General features: G+C 37.4%; 1 protein-coding gene across 1 annotated transcript in view; it reads right to left on the reverse strand.

Annotated features, from left to right (window-relative positions):
* The window catches only part of ADGRL3 (adhesion G protein-coupled receptor L3), a 927,638-nt gene that overhangs the window by 530,812 nt on the left and 378,364 nt on the right, over positions 1–18,462 (reverse strand). The window contains exon 4 of the mRNA XM_061145874.1: positions 14,298–14,501. Within this exon, the coding sequence (XP_061001857.1) occupies positions 14,298–14,501 (204 nt within the window). The remainder of the gene's footprint in view (positions 1–14,297; positions 14,502–18,462) is intronic.

Here is an 18,462-nt window from a genome sequence, read left to right on the forward strand (position 1 = left end):
CATAAAGAGGTGATACATCTAGCAAGTAGAAGAGTCAGGACTGAATGAAGAGCATTCTGGCCCAAGAAACCACCCTGTTCATCACCAAATTCCACTGTGTCCTATCCCAGGGGCCAAGCACCACAGTATGAATGGGAATTAGAAAGGCAGAAAAGGGAGGGAAGTGCATAGTGAGAATACAAATTAAGACAACCACCATACCTCCACAGAGTTAAAAACGTGGCACAGATAGGAGGAATTGAAAGAGATGAAGCGGTTAAGTTAGGCAGGGCTCAGAACCTGAGATTCCCAGAGGCTTTATCAAAACACCTCGTCACCTTCCTTGTCCTGTGCCCCCATAACTCAATGTGTAATTACAATATGTTAAGGGGAAAACAAGTGAATGCATCACGCAAATGCAATGCAAAAAATAAAGACAATAAATGCAAAAAAGTAAATACATCACACAGTGCAAAAAATAAAACAAGCCTTGAGGTTTTCAATTAGTGATGACTTTCCTTTAATGTAAGGCAATATCTTATAAAAATTTCACATTCTCTGAGCTACAATGCAATACAAATAAAGATTTTAACTTACATCTACTCTAGTATAGTCCTATCCATGGATTACATAACCATGTTCATTTTGTTTAAATTCCTGTGAATATGCACCTATGTATATATTGACTAAGAATGTGAGAAATGAAAAGATGGACCTCATACAAGTATCTTTTCAACAATACTATGCTGTCATAGATGTTTAATATGGTAAACAAATCTGTATAACAGGACAAATAAAAGATAGGTAAGAAGTAAGAAGAAAACCAACAAAACACACATCTTCATAGGCTAGTCAAATAATTCTGGCAGAATATCTTCCCAATATAATCATATTATTTTTCTAATGTTATAAATAATCACGTTACTTAATATAAATAAAAGAAAATTTATAAATACCAGATGAACAAATGGTATCTTTTTTCCTTTCAGATGTGAAACTGTAGGAATAAATTTCTCTTTCACAAGACCAGCAGTTTCAAATAAAATTTAATCAATCTGCTTTGTATAATTCTTAAATTTTAAAGTGATATAAGTGTTTAAACAAGGCTTTTTTTTTCTTTTGCTACTGACTGCATATATTTAGATTCAACCAGTAAAAATGTATTACAGTATATAATTTGTAGCTTAATTACTAATTTCCAAGTCTCATAAAAAAACCAGCATTTTTCTATTAATCTCAAACAGTATTACAACATTCTAGAAATTAAAATTTTAAAAAATTTTACATACTTGTAACATGTGTCCTCTCCTGCACTACCTTAGCCTGATGATTCACAACTAAACCATGATGAAAAAAGAATATGTGAAAATTCCAAAATAGAAGAAAATCACTAGACATAATCAATTTATCCCCAATTCCAACATACATACTAATAAATCTAATCATATATCATAAGCTCTACTTGCTAGAGGATATTTGAGAAAGATCACCACATCACAAATCTGTCAGTGAGAATCAAAAATACTTTCATTTTGTCACTTATTAGCTCACACTCTCTCATCATCTTATCATGCATTTAAGAGCTTTCTGTGGATTAGCATCAGCAGAGGCTGCCAGAGTGGTAAAGCATATTAAAAGTTTGGGAGTTCCCTTTGCCAGTTGTATCAACCCATGATATGATTACCCCTCCATTGGCTTATAATATTCCCTTCTCTAAATGAAAGTGTGCCCCCAGGATATCTTCTTGCTCATTCTCTTTTCTGCTTTGACAATCTCCTAAACCCCAATAACCTTAACTATCTATCACCTTTATGATAAAAATGTCTAACTTCTATTACTAGCAATAACTTCTCTCAATATTTAGATTAATATTTCAAAGTCTGGTTCTCATTTATACATCTAAGTCAATATTTCTAAGATCAGATTCATCATTTTCCCCCTGAAAACCAAAGCTTACTCTTGTCATCCTAACTCTATGAATGGCCTAATCCTCTAGGCATCTTTGATTTTTCCCTCATCCTCACTTTCTACATCCAATTAGTAGTCAAGCACTGCAGATTCAATTTCTGTGCATCTCTCACATCATTCCTCTTCTTTCCATCCCCATTGCTTTCTCTCCAGTTCAGACACTCATTACCTTCTGCCCTAGGGCAACAACCTAACTGATCTCCCCATGCTCAAGTCTCTCTCTACCACAAACCTTCCTACATAATCCTGACAAGTTCTAAACTGCAACTCTGATCAAAAGCTTCCAAACAATCCCTATGACAGACAAAATTACATACAAAGTCTCACCCAGGCATTTAAGACCCCCTACAAGATGGCTACGAACTACTTTTCAAATTTCTTTCCTTATTCCCTTATTGTGGGTTAAACTAAGCTATTCACTGTTTGATGAAAATGTCATAATTTTCTTCACCTATAACTTTGTTCACATAATTCAATTCCCTGGAACATCTTCCACTGCCAGCACCTCCCATCTAAGCTTGCAAATGATTCTGGGGATTTTTCAAGAGTTAGTTAAAATATCACATTATCAGACTTTCCTGGTGGTCCAATGCTTCAAGACTTTGCCTTCCAATGAAGGGCATGGTCAGGGAGCTAAGATCCCACATGCCTTGCAGCCAAAACCAAAACATAAAACAGAAGCAATATCATAACAAATTCAATAAAGACTTTAAAAATAGTTCACATCAAAATCTAGAAATAAAAAAAAAAAAAATTCCACATTGTCTTAGCTTTACCTGTACTCCTTTCTTCAAAATCCCCAGCTCATACCAGGGAAGCCATTTCTTCCTCCTTTAAAATACGACAGCATTTGTATTACCCCATCATAATGTAACCCACCAGACTCCTCTGTCTATGGGGTTCTCCTAACAAAAAGAGTAGAGTGGGGAGCCATTCCATTCCCTGGGGGTTGTATGACACCATATTTCACCAAATCATTGAGTCAAATGCCTATGGTTTGCCAACTCTCTCTGTCACCAGCAACTGACTGTAAATCCTTGAGGAAAGAAATAGCCTTACAGAGGGTTCTATGTGCATTATAGAAAAAGCCAATATGTAAACTAAATTAACTGAAGTTATTTTCTCATCAAAATACTTACACTCAGTTTTCAGTTACCCTAGCTATGAACCCATGATTGTGACAGAAACATGAAGCCAGTAATTGAGTACAGCATTTTGTCTCTTCCAAAGTCAACAAAAATATTAAAAGAAACTAAATAGTTCATTGAAAAATTATCATGGATCTTGCATTATATGTCTATGGTATGATTATTATAAAACAACACCAAAAAAAGGAATGCATACTAGGTCTCAAAAACTATGAGCTTAATCATATTTGATATATTTACATATGATGCTTAATCATAAGAACAACAATGTATATACTTTTATTAGTTCACTATACAGATGAGATAATGAAGGTTTTTAAAAATGTAAGTCCTTGGCCTCAGTTAATACAGTTAATAAACAATAAAGCTGAAAGAGTTAGTCGCTCAGTTGTGTCCAGCTCTTTGTGACCCCGTGGACTGTACTGGCCAGGCCCCTCCATCCATGGGATTTCCCAACAAGAATACGGAGTGTGCTGCCATTTTCTTCTCCAGGGGATCTTCTCAACCCAGGGATTGAGCCCTGGCCTCCTGCATTCCAGGTGGATTCTTTACCATCTGAGCCACCACGGAAGCCCCTGGTGAGAATGAACTCAAATCTGTGTGACCCTAAATTTCATACAGTTACTGTAATTCCATACTACTACCCTCTCAATAGCAATAAAAACAAAATGGTGGAGAGTTAAAGACATGTATAATGATTAAGAAAAAGGAATTGCTTCGTTAGGATATATTACTTGGGAAGGAAATTATCAGTTTGGCTAACTATACATATGAAAGAGAAAAATAATAAATTAGAGTGCCTGACCAAATGTTTGCATTTCTGTGCTGGAGACATACATGAACAATGCAAAAATCTAAAAACCAGACATAAACCAGTCTACGAATGTATGATATTCTATGCAAAACAACACCTGCCCTCCTCTTCCCTTTCATCTTAATTTGAAGTTAAGGCTTCTATAAATATAATGGAAACTTCCTCTCTCTATCTGGAATACACTTCAGATCTTTCTCACTATCACATATTACTTGGGTTGAAGGGAAACATAAGAAAAAGGAAAAAATTTTTCAGTAAATAATTTATTCTGAAAAGCACCTGTGACTGGAAGGGTAAAACCTATTTCTTTGGAACATATACACAATTATTATTATGTGGCAAACACAATAAATTAATGAAATAATTTATATACCTCTAATTAACTCTTTTGGGGATAGAATGTCAAGGTTTTGTGTCTATTTTTCATGATACAAATTCTTGGTAACAAGAAAATTTTAATAGCAAAAAATATTTCCATGAGCATTTTGAAAAGCTACTCAAAATTTACTTGTCAGATGGAAAGGGAAAATAATTTATAATTTATGCAACATAAAGAAACAAAAGTGTTTATCATATTTTCCTGGAAATATATGAAGGCCAATCTCATGAATGCATTTATTTTCCACTGGATACATCATTCTAGTATTTATACCATTTGGGGAAGAAACAAGATCCTAAAGAAATATTTAAAATATCACATTTTAAGCCAGAAAGTTTATTATTTTTTTAACCTCAATACTTTACCTATTTTCCTAAATACCTATTATCCTTCCCATGTAAAAATATAATATTGAGTACCTAATAATTCTAAAGGGTTTTCCAGTTAGTGCTAGCAGTAAAGAACCTGCCTGTCAATGCAGGAGACTCAGGTCCGATCCCTGGGTAGGGAAGATCCTCTGAAGGAGGGCATGGCAACCCACTCGAGTATTCTTGCCTGGAGAATCCCACGGGCAGAAAAGCCTGGCAGCCTACAGTTCATGGGGTTGCAAAGAGTCGGAAATGGCTGAAGTAACTTAGCACACACACACAATAATTCTGAAGGGTGGTGTCCATATGATAAATTTTGCATATCAGCTCGACCTGACATTTTGTTTAAACTGGCAAACCTCACTGAAAGAAACAAATATGAACAGGGGCTTTTATCTGAAATAATATTACACTGTCATGTAAAACAAGAAACTAACAAAGCACTTTGAAGGCCATGTTATACTATTCTTTTGCAGCAACAGTTATATCCAAAAGACTGAGATTGTAAAGCAGAGTGTTTCCATTTTTGTAGCAACATTTATCTCTGTTCTTCTGTTACAAGTTCTTTCATCTCCCTAGCTCCCCCTGAATTCCTGGACTTAACCTATACACTTCAGATTGCAATGTAATAACAAAATAAAAACCAGATTTTCAAAAGTTGGGGAGTAAGAATATGAGAACATGCTAGAAGAATAACTCATCAAAGTCAATATAAGTAACACATATAAAAACATATGGGGTCGCAAGGAGTCGGACATGACTGAGCGACTGAACTGAAGAGTAAAAAAGGCTCAGGTTTTCCTGTGATCATTGCTTACATAAAATGAAAATATAAAAGCCAGGAGGAAGTGAAGAGAAGTTATTTACCAAATGCACACACACACACATCTTCAGGCCCCTCTAATTCAGAATGAGAGGGAGGATAAAAATTGTTTGGTCAAGAATACAGCTAAGGATGAGGGCAAGGAGAGAAAAAATCAATTCGAGGCAGTCCTACATTGAATTTTTAGCTGAGCTGAGGAGGACTCAGGTGCTATAGGACATGCCAACCAGCAAAAATAATGGCACTTGCCAAAGATGTGGAAGGAAGGGGAAAGGGCTTGTCTGACAAATTGTTAGAAACTCCATGGGGTTGAAAGATAAAAAATGTGTGGAAGGAGATGTAGTTTGAGGTAAGAGAAAAATGTGCTACCTACTAATCTTATTCTGGGTTTCTCAGGTGGCTCAATGGTAAAGAATCTGCCTTCCAGTGCAGGAGATGCAGGTTTGATCCCTGGGTATGGAAGATCCCCTGGAAGGGGGAACGGCAACCCACTTTAGGACTCTTGCCTGGGGAATCTCATGGTCCACAGGGTTACAGAGTTCGACACGATTGAACGACTGAGCAGGCATGCACTAATCTTATTTACCGGATGCATGTACTTTGGCTTGTAAGTTTTAAAGCATCCCATGTTACCCTCCCTGTTCTTCACTTACTCCAGTGTCCATGATCTCCCCTCTCATGTTGGTGAGATCATGGTATAACTGGCTCCATTTCCAAATCACTGTCTTACAACTATCACAGTAAATGAAGTTTTGCTAACCTCCCCCTGCCTCCATCAATTTATTTTAATGCCTTCATATGTACAACTAGGTGAGTTCTGCAGCTGTGGTCTTGGACCTATGACTTGAAAGTGTTTATTTTTGGGGCAGTGCAGCTTTTATTTTTCGAGACTCTTAATCAATGATTTTTAGAAATTAATTTATTTATTTTAATTGGAGGCTAATGACTTTACAATATTGTGGTGGTTTTTGCCATACATTCACATGAATCAGCCATGGGTGTACATGTGTTCCCCATCTGAACCCCCTTCCCACCTCCCTCCCCATCCCATTCTTCAGGGTCATCCCAGTGCACCAGCCCTGAGCACTTGTCTCATGCATCAAACCTGGACTGGCGATCTATTTCACATATGATAATATATATATGTTTCAATGCTATTCTCTCAAATCATCCCACCCTCGCGTTCTCCCACTATTCTTTACATCTGTGTCTCTTTTGCTGTCTCACATATAGGGTCATTGTTACCATCTTTCTAAATTCCGTATGTTAATATGGATTTCCCTGGGGGCTCAGACAGTAAAACGTCTGCCTACAATGTGGGAGACCCAGGTTTGATCCCTGGGTCAGGAAGATCCTCTGGAGAACGGAATGACAACCCACACCAGTACTCTTGCCTGGAAAATCCCATGGACAGAGGACCTTGGTGGGCCCATGGGGTTGCAAAGAGTCGGACATGACTGAGCAACTTCATACGGTATTAGTGTTTTTCTTTCTGACTTACTTCACTCTGTAGAATAGGCTCCAGTTTTATCCACCTCATTAGAACTGATTCAAATGTATTCTTTTTAATAACTGAGTAATAATTGATTAAGCATTTCCTTAAGATAAAACATCATTTTACAATGCCGTCAAGAGATATTCTCTTTTATTAATCATTTTTAATTAGGCAAAAGTATACATAAAAATTCATTTCTGAGGTATTCTCAAAAGCACATGAAGATTATTTTTTGTTATTATTTCATTAAACAATGTTCTCTGTTACATTGTTAATGAGCCCAAATATGAGGAGACTAGTCTCTTACTTCCTTTCTGAATTTTGACATGGAACACTGAACTAAGGACTGAATGAATGCCAAATATATTTAGGCCTGCAGATCAACTGTCTTAACCTCATTCAATTTGCCTCTTTGCCACAGTACTGAAAAGTATACATTCCAAAAGAACATATATAGGGTTTCACGGCAACACAGGAGAGTTCAAAATCAAATCACATCTTGGCTCCATTAAAGCCCTGCGAGGTATTACTAGGAAGTATTAGATAGAAGGAATGCCTGAATGCCTACCAGACGCTCATTTGTTGAAGAATCTAAGGCAAAATAGAATACCTAATGAAGAATAATAATTTTTTTTCTTCTTTTTAATGAGAATGTCATGCTCAATTAATAGCATTTATATATATTTTTTCAGACTAACATATTATTTTTAAGTTGAGCATTCTTAAATTCAGAACCAGAAACCTATTTCTGGTTTCTGTTCAAAGGAATGTATTGAAGAAGTCATTTGTAAATGTTTGGGTAACACCACCATCATTCCTTATCAACATTCTCTGTCTCCTCTTGTCTTTCTTATCTCAGTAAGTGATAGGATCATGCTTCATATACTTATGCAAGATAGAAGCTTGGTAGTCTTCTCTGGGTTTTCCCTCTGTCTTACTCACTTAGCCAATGAATCCTGTAACTCCTGTCAATAGATCCTCATTATCACCAATGTCATTCTTTCCCAGAGTCAGTGCCACATCATTTCTTATCTGAATTAATGAATAATCTCCCATTTCAAGCCTTGAAGCCTCTAGTTTATTTGTCAAATGCAGATGCCAATTCATTCCTCCCTCAATTCCTCTAAAATTAACTTAATATTACCCTTACTACCATCAGAGAAATTCCAAACTCCTCATAACATTATATCATGCCATATCTACCTTCTGTAGATTATTTCTGGGCAAACAAATAGAAATTATCCTTTCTGAACTAGGCCTGTGTACTCCTGTTTCTATATTAGTTGCTGTTGCTCAGTTGCTGAGTCATATCCAACTCCTTGCAACCCCATAGACTGCAGAACACCAGGCTCCTCTGTCATCCACTAACTCCCAAAGTTTGCTCAAATTTATGTCTATTGAGTCAGTGATACTATCTAACTATCTCATCTTATGCTGTCCCATTCTCCCTTTGCCTTTAACCTTGCCCAGCATCAGGGTCTTTTCCAATGAGTTGGCTCTTTGCATCAGGTAGCCAAAGTACTGATGCTTCAGCTACAGCATCAGTCCTTCCAATAAATATTCAGGACAGATTTCCTTTAGGATTGACTGATTGATCTCCCTGAAGTCCAAGGGACTCTCAAGAGGCTTCAGCACCACAATTCAAAAACATCTGTTCTTCAGCATTCAGCCTTCTTTATGTTCCAACTCTCACAACCATACATGATTATTGGAAAAACCATAGCTTGAACTATACAATCATTGTCAGCAAAATGATGTCTACTTTCTAATACACTGTCTAGCTTTGTCATAGCTTTCCTTCCAAGGAGCAAGTGTCTTTTAATATCATGACTAGAGTCACCATCTGCAGTGATTCTGGAGCCCCAAAAAAGAAAAGCCTTCCTGTTTCCACTCTTTCTTCTTCTGTTTGCCATAAAGTGATGAGACCAGATGCCATTAGTTTTCTGAATGCTGAGTTTCAAGCCTCCTCTCTTATCCTCATCAAGAGACTTTTTAGTTCCTCTTCATGTTCTACTATGAGAGTGGTATCATTTGCATATCTAAGGTTGATATTTCTCCCCACAAACTTGATTCCCACTTGTGATTCGTCTAGCCTGGCATTTCACATGATGTACTCTGCATATAAATTAAATAAGCAGGATGGCAATATATAGCCTTGTTGTACTCCTTTCCCAATTTTGAACCAGTCAGTTATTCCACATCTGGTTCTAACTGTTGCTTCTTAATAAGCACACAGGTTTTTTAGGAGATAGGTAAAGTGGTCTGGTACCATTTCTTTAAAAATTAATAGTATCTTTCTTCTTCTACCTCTATACTTGGTTAACTACTATTTGGCTGTCAGATCCCAGGTTAAATGTCCTGTTTCTTCAGGAGCATCTTTTCCAATTTTCCAAAACTGAGTTGATACTCTCCTTACGTGTACCATTGGACTTTATACTCACTTTTGTAATAGCATCTCAGTATTGCCTCTTTACTACAAAATTGCTTCTATATGGCCCTATATCCTAAGATGACCAGTGACATGAATAATTAAACCAGGGGTTTAATCAGGCCTAACTAATGAGGAGTAAATGTCCTTTCTGGAAATTCAAACTAAAAGGCAAGACCGGTGCCAGCTGGTGGTTAGTGCTATTGCTAAGAGCAGTGGTGTACAATTCAGGCAGGCAGTCATTTACAATGTTAATGAGCAAAGAAAGCTGTCAGAAAGCTAGAGAAGAATCAAAGAGGAACTAGGCCCATGGGGGGAAAAAAAAAATCCCCTGGTATCATTTACTGATAACCAAGGTCCAGTGCTTAATAGTCCTTAGATTTCCAAAAGAATTATCTATTTTTTAAAAATTTTTTGAATTAATTAATTATGTATTTACTGACTGTGCTCCATCTTCATTTTGCTCTTGGACTTTCTCTCCTTGCAGCAAGCAAGCTCTCGGGCTACTCTCTAGTTGCATTGTGAGGGCTTCTCACTGTGGCGGCTTGTCTTCCTGCAGCTCCAGGCTTCTGGCCCGCGGGTTGAACTGTCATGGCATGTGTGCTTAGCCGCTTCGTGGCATGTGGTATCTTCCCCGACCCAGGATCAAACCAGTGTTCCCTTCATTGCAAGGCTGATTCTTAACCAGTGGACCACCAGGGAAGTCAGAATTATGAATTCTTAAAACACTGCCCCTACAGATAGTACCTACCATCAAATACACACACACACACACACACACACACATACAAGGGCATAAGTTAATCAGTACTTTACAAGCAAAGCTCTTGCCTCTTTGCATGCAAGGAAGTGATATCCTCTAGCAAACTTTTGCCACAATGTATTATTTTTATCTCCCAATACCATTAAAATTTGTTAGTTCTCTGCCTTTCTACCACCTTAGAGCAAGGCCCAGCATGCATCTATGAACAATTGAAAGAGGAAAAAATAAGTGAAGGCAAGAATGAATGAAGGAATTACCAGTATTCAGACTAATTTAATTGGAGAAGGAAATGGCAACCCACTCCCGTGTTCTTGCCTGCAGAATCCCAGGGACAGCAGAGCCTGGTGGGCTGCCGTCTATGGGGTCGCACATGGTCAGACACGACTGAAGCGATTTAGCAGCAGCAGCAGCAGGCTAATTTAAAGGCTGACTTGTGTTTAAAGCAATAAAAAAAAAAAAATCAAATAGACTTTAATTAGCATGAAAGAATTCTCATCTATAAACATAAAAACCCAAGAATGGGGGGAAATGGAAAAAAAAAATTAGTGATGGCAGAGGTGAATGTGATTCATCAAGGGACTGAGAGACTATACAAGCTGCTTGTAAAAGCATTTTGACTCCCACAAAAGGTAAGCTTAAGCTTAAAAATGATCACGGACTACTAGAGTTTTTATGACCTGTCAGGACAGAAATGCTTCAGCTGTACTCCGAGAGAACACGTGTATGAACGCTGCACACTATATGTGTGGCTTGCAGGAGGCTTATGTGTAGATCATCTCAATGAACTTTTTATGCATCTGCATGAAAATCACAATTAAAGCAAGGAAAATGCTGATAAAAAACACATTAACATTCCTTTAGCTTCAAGGAAAAGTCTTGATATCTAGTCATTAACCGTGCAATCTGCCCTCAGACATCCTTCTGCCTTAATATGCTAAAGAGAAAAATGTCTTCTGAGGACAATGTTTTTTAATTCTTTATGCTTTGCTGCTCTGCTGTGAAGTCCTAATTCCTGTGAATCCAAACACTCGTTAACTCACAAGAGCTGCTATTAGCTATCTGGAATCAAATGAATATAAAGGGGAAAAAAAGGGCAATGCTTAATTTCAAACAAATAAAAGGGGTTTTGTTATGTTGTGAAGGCTGTGTTTGTTGGGTTTCTATTTGCTCCTTTGGCTATCTACAGAACAAACAGAGGTTAACTTTTTTTAAAGTAATATCAATTTTGTATTCCAATCAAAGACTGCATTAATATCAAGCTCTACTACTTATATTTCTCTGAGTTTTCTGTATCTTAAAATATCTTGTTTCTATAACAGACTGTTGTTTTTCTTTTAGAAAGGCAGGTAGAAGAAGGGAGGAAGCTGGAGTTCACTGACATTTTCCAGTTTGAATTCTTTCATGTCTTTTCAGTTTGAAGAGCTCAAAGTAATGTGATATCTCTTATTTTAATTTCATATTTAATACTAGTTCATGTGTTCTAGCTGTATGTACTATTTTCCATATCAAGAAAGATTATGCCCCTGTAATATTTACTTCATCTTCTTTATTCTTTCTATAGGGAGAATTCAAAGATGACCTTTAGTTGCTCTCTGACTGATAAAATTACTTTTGCACAAAAGTGACTTTCAGAAAGTATTACCTCATCATAGCAGATTAACATAATAACCTAGGCTCCTTTTAAATCACATGATATTTACCTAAGTGTTCATTTACAAGATCAAGTAAAGGTTTCCTGATACTCTCATTTTTGTCTCTGTCCAAAATAGAATATAATTCAATTTTCCTATTTGTAAATAGATAGGAAAATGTGACTTAATCCCCTTACTACAATGTAACCTGACACACAAATGGCAAAAAAGCAAAAGCTAGTAATACAGAAAAATCTTATTAAGCTGTAAAAGCTGTGGAACGTATAAATTCAGCCAACATATTAGTAAAAGTACTATAGGAAAGAACCTATGCTAATTGACTGCTGGTTTGAATTGCCAACAGGGGTGTGTATATGTTTCTGTGTTTATGTTACAGTTGCTGATTTAAACATTTATAACATCTACTCAAAAAGTAAAATTGATTTCTAGATTTCTTCTTCACTAGTACTAGAAATTGTGATGAACACATATGTATTTGAGCAAATTAAAAAAAAAAAACACATTAATTTTGGGTTACTGTTTCATAATATAAATCAAAAGCCAATATCATGGTGAAAACTTTCTGATTGCTAAAGCACATTTTGAGAAAAATATAACTGTACCCAATTTAGAGAATTTCAGATTTAAAATGATAATACAAAACAGAAAAAAAAAAAAGAATTCTTAAAGAATATATATTATACCTTTTCCCTGATTTGTCCAAACACTGGAGTCAATTCTATGTTCTTCTGTAGAAATATATGCACTTACCACCCACCACTGACCCCCAATCATCACTGTCAGGGAAGTAATGCTAATCTGAATTGAAAGACTCTAGGCCACTAATTAAAATATGTGATTGAGTGGAAAGAGCCACTGTGAGTGCCAACATCACCACAAACTTACTCTATGTGGCTGAAGTAATTGAAGAATTAGGTTTAAATATCATGGGTCTCTTAAATCTCAAGGCTATGGTTTTTCCAGTGGTCATGTATGGATGTGAGAGTTGGACTGTGAAGAAAGCTGAGTGCTGAAGAATTGATGCTTTTGAGCTGTGATGTTGGAGAAGACACTTGAGAGTCCATTGGACAGCAAGGAGATCCAACCAGTCCATCCTAAAGGAGATCAGTCCTGGGTGTTCACTGGAAGGACTGATGTTGAAGCTGCAATTCCAATACTTTGGCCACCTCATGTGAAGAGCTGACTCATTGGAAAAGATCCTGATGCTGGGAAAGATTGAGGGCAGGAGGAGAAGGGGACGACAAAGGATGAGATGGTTGGATGGCATCACCAACTCAATGGACTCCAGGAGTTGGTGATAGACAGGGAGGCCTGGGTGCTGTGGTTCACGGGGTCACAGAGTCGGTCGCGACTGAGCGACTGAACTGAACTTAAATCTCAAATTGATAAAAAGGTGATGAATAACCCTTAGTCCCTGAACTAAAATACAGTATTCCAACATATTTTACTAGAGAGTTCTTTCATGGTGCTCAGAAGATAAGCTCAGTTAATATAGTGGCATTTCAGGTTACTTAGACAGTATTTCCTGTAGTATTAAATTACAGTGTAGGAGATGTGAGTGTCTTTTGGGATAAAGCTTGATACTCATGATTCCACCTGCCAGATGTTTCTCGACCTCTTTTATGTTGCAGACACAAAGAAAATTGTAAATAAAGTATTTATATAAATAGTGTGTATACATAATAAGCAATAAGTATTAAATAATATTTGTATATGTTATTTTATATTACATTATACATATTATGTTCCCTGAGAGAAATTAAGAGGGATGAGTGTCTTCATAAAGTCTGATGAGTGAAAAGAAAAAACTCTATTGACTAAATATTATGTAAAGATAAAATATATATATATGAAGTACTGAGAAAAAGACTAAAACTGGGTTTTCTAAAAATATTATATAATTTTCCTCATTGGAACTTCAAAGGCTGGGTGTCTCACACTGTACTTGCCAGTTGAAGAGACAATAATAAAAATAAAGCACTTTCCAACATTTCCATTAAAAAATTTGGTTGCTTCTGCAACCATCACTTTCCTATCAGGATGGACTCTTTAAATGACTACACACAATTCCTAACCAAGATGTTTTCACCATAATCTCCTCAAAAATCTTTCCACTTTCCACTGATGGGAATAGTTTTTCAAACAGATGATCAGAAATGTTAAACTGTGTCTTTTACAACCATTCAAATTTACAACCGTTGACATGGTCACTAAGAGTAATTTTAAACTTCCTCTTAAAATATTTCAAACCACATCGGAAATTTAAAGTCAAACATTTTGAAATAGTGATGAGGTTCTAATGTAGAACAAGCATGCACTGTTCAACAACAGGTCAGTATCTCACTGGCTGCAAACATCGGCCACAATGAGCGAATGCAGAGGTCTATGAGAAGACATGTTTGGGGCACAGCCTGGGGCCGAGCCTCCCCGGGGCCCCTACCCAGCCACCCCCAGCCCTCTCTCCCCACCGCTGGCCGCACCTTGGGCTGAGATCTGAGCTCCATGGGCACCTGGACCACGAACTCCTCTGGAAGCTCCACGGGGCCCTGGTCCGCGATGAGCAGTGGCGCGCTCCGCAGCTGGCTGCTGAAGGAGGTGTCTGGGAGGAAGAGCGCCTCCTGGGCCGCGCTCAGCATGTCGCAGTGGAGACGCGAGGGCTGGATGTCGTTCACTGTGCTTGCCACCTGCGGGGACCGCAGGGCGCACCATCAGACTCCGCTCAGCTCAGGCCGGCCTCAGAGGAGCCCTGCTGGGGCTATTCCCAAGGCTGCTCTCTGCTGCGGGCCCGAGGCCCTGGACGCCACCACCCCAGGCCCACAGACAACCCTGGACCTAAGGAGCTCACATCTCCTGACTGCTAGTGCGATATGGACTGTGTAACTCTGTCCTAGTTAATCACGATCTTAAGTAAGCCAAAAACCTCATCCTAACTCCTAACAACGACTAGAAAATTAACTATAATGATCAAAAGCAGAGAAAGCTGCCTGAAAAACATAATGATTATATTTGTTATAGATTCACAGCATTCTGTTATAATTTATGGGCACTCATGTCCGTGTCAATGGAAATAATGGTTATTGAATTAAATATTTACACACAAAAAGCTTGATATAATAATGGGTGAAGAAACTTTCAGAAAGTTTTTTTTATTAGTTTTGTTTGTTGAGTTGTTACATGGATTATTTTATATTTATTTATATGTTTCAGGTTATTTAACATTTTTGGAAAGATGCTGTATTAAGGTTTGTGGCGGACATTAGGATGAAAAAGATATACATACATTTTTGCCATATATATACACAGTGATTTTACTGACAAATGGTACATATTACATAAATGGATAAATATGGAAGACCAAGACAATAATGAAAAAATAAAATTACACACACATGACTATTTTTTAATATTCACAGAACAGTCATACATTTTATGCTATGAAAAACAGAGCAATTTAAGTACAGGAGTTCTTTTGTGTGTGTGTGAATTGGTACAGATACACTTTTCTATACTAATTGCAACTAGTGTAATAAATAGGAGTGATAGTGATAATGTTCCTGCTAACGAAAAGAAAAAGACTTTACAAGGAAAACAATTTTGCATTACATAATTAGTTTAACATATTATAACATGCATATTAAAACCATGATAATGATGATATATGGCTACCATTCAATAGTCAGGAGACAAACTAAGAAGTCTGATAAAGTAAGAGAATTTTATAATCATCTTTCTAACACTAGAAGCTTATACAGACGTGCTAAAATTATTTGGTGTCTAAAGTATTTGAAAATTAAGAGTGAAAAACACATTCTCCTCCAAATCATGACAAATGATACAGCCCTTATAAAAAGCAAAAATGATATTAAGAAATTTGTCAAACAATCCATCTACAATGAAAAAGTTTAAAATACATCTTTAAGGCACCACCCTAAAATAAATTTTTATTTAAACTCATTATAATGTATGTACACTAAAATATCTAGCTAAAAGGTAATCTGAATGCTATTTTCACAGTTTGTGTGAATGAAAAGGTATCAAAAGAAGTAACAAGTTTTAAGGCCAAATACAGCTGTGCCAAAAATTAAAATATCTAAAAAGCCACCTCCAATGTCATCTTTTCCAACCTTTCAAATTGCAAAATATCATTCTCCTTGTACCCAAGTTGACAATGTGACTATTTTTCTATTATTTTTACATGAATATGTGCATGCTCAGTTGCTCAGTCATGTCTGATTCTTTGTGATCCTGTGGACTGTAACTCACCAGGCTCCTCTGTCCATGGGATTTCCCAGGCAAGAATACTGGAGTGGGTTGCCATTTCCTTCTCTAGGGGATATTTCTGGCCCAGGGATAAAACCCATGTCTCGACCTGTGTCTCCTACACTTGGGACAAATTCTTTTTTTGTTGTTGGGGTGGGGGTGGGGGGCAAATTCTTTACTGCTGAGCCACCAGGGCAGGCCACATGAACATATACAGGTATATATTCCCTAAAATCTTTATGGTCTATGGAAGGAAATTAGGAAAAAGATTATGAAGCTATTATGTATCCTTCAAGCTTCAGTTATAACAAATTTGAGAGATTTTGCCCTCAGCCAAATTAACAAATAAGAAGATCTGGAGTGATGGAGCATGCATTTACTGGTTCATTCATTCAACATATATGTTCTGAGTTGCAATTATATGTCAAGTTCTTTTCTAGGTGCTGGAGATTTTAGTGAATAAAAGAGATCACATACCTACTTTAATGAATCACCCATTCTTGTGTGGGAGACAGAGAACATACAAATACATAAATGATTTCAATATCACATAGATATGAGTAATCCACAGAAAGTTTAAATAGAATAAAAAATGCTACTATGTTTAGATTTTTACAGATTTACATATGGAAGCAAAATTTAAACAGATCTCAAGATATTAGAAGTTGCTAGTCATAAAAAATCAGGAGTAAAGAGCATTCCAAAGGCCTCAATCTGGAACCGCCTTGGGCTGATCAAGAATTATCACAATGGCCAATGAAACTGTACAGTGGACTGGGAGAAGAATGTTCTGGACTGAGATAAGAGAGATGAGCAACTGCCAGATCACTGGCCTTGTAAACCAGGGTAAGGAGTTTGGTTTGCGAAAAACCAGTCACTTGGTTAAGATACCGAAGAAGGCTCCTGGAGAAAAAGTACTAGGGCTGGATAGGGAAAAAGACATAAGAACTGAACTAGAGATCAATTATTTCAGGAAAGGTAAATTGCTAGAGTAAGCAGAAAACTGTAATTGATAGAAAATGCATGTGGAATGCAATCACTATCAGTTGAAAAAATATGAGTGTCTGCATTAAATGAAAGAATCTAAGAGTGCTTAAAATACTAGAAAGCAAGGTCTGTGGACCTATAAAGAATAGGTGTGGATCAGATGATGAAATTATTTCATGTGGTAAGACGGAGAAACACAAAAATACTAGGGATTTAAGTAGATTTTGACTCTTAAATTGAAGAAGATTAGATAGCAAGGTGTTCCATGAAGCCGGAGTGTGAAAATAGATAAAACTATCTTCAAACTGACCCTTACTACAAAGGAATCCGAGTTACCGACCACTAGCAGCAAAAGTGGAGGGGCTGTAACATTGCCCACATGGAAAAAGTCTGTTCAGATCAGTTCAGTCGCTAAGTCGTGTCCAACTCTTTGGTACTCCATGAACCACAGCACACCAGGCTTCCCTGTTCATCACCAACACCCGGAGTTCAAGCAAACCCATGTCCATTGAGTCGGAGATGCCATCGAACCATCCTCTGTGGTCCGCTTCTCCTGCCCTCAATCTTTCTCAGCATCAGGGTCTTGTCAAATGAGTCAACTCTTTGCATCAGGTGGGCAAAGTATTGGAGTTTCAGCTTCAACATCAGTCCTTCCAATGAACACCCAGGACTTATCTCCTTCAGGATGGACTGGTTGGATCTCCTTGCAGTCCAAGGGACTCTCAAGAGTCTTCCCCAACACCACAGTTCAAAAGTATCAATTCTTCAGTGCTCAGCTTTCTTCACAGCCCAACTCTCACATGCATACATGACCACTGGAAAAACCATAGCCTTGACTAGACAGATCGCTGACGACAAAGTAATGTCTCTACTTTTTTTTTTTCCCATTTATTTTTATTCGTTGGAGGCTAATTACTTTACAATATTGCAGTGGTTTTTGCCATACATTGACATGAATCAGCCATGGATTTACACGTGTTCCCCATCCCGATCCCCCCTCCCACCTCCCTCCCCATTCCATCCGTCCGGGTCTTCACAGTGCACCAGCCCTGAGCACCCATCTCATGCATCCAACCTGGCTGGTGATCTATTTCACCCTTGATAGTATACTTGCTTCAATGCTGTTCTCTCTGAACATACCACCCTCGTCTTCTCCCACAGAGTCTAAAAGTCTGTTCTGTACATCTGTGTCTCTTTTTCTGTTTTGCATATAGGGTTATCCTTACCATCTTTTTAAATTCCATATATATGCATTAGTATACTGTATTAGTCTTTTTCTGGCTTACTTCACTCTGTATAATGGGCTCCAGTTTCATCCATCTCATTAGAACTGGTTGAAATGAATTATTTTTATGGCTGAGTAAAATCCCATAGTGTATATGTACCACAGCTTCCTTA

This window comes from Dama dama, chromosome 6 (assembly GCF_033118175.1).
Source record: "Dama dama isolate Ldn47 chromosome 6, ASM3311817v1, whole genome shotgun sequence".
In the NCBI taxonomy this organism is placed as follows: Eukaryota; Metazoa; Chordata; class Mammalia; order Artiodactyla; family Cervidae; genus Dama; species Dama dama.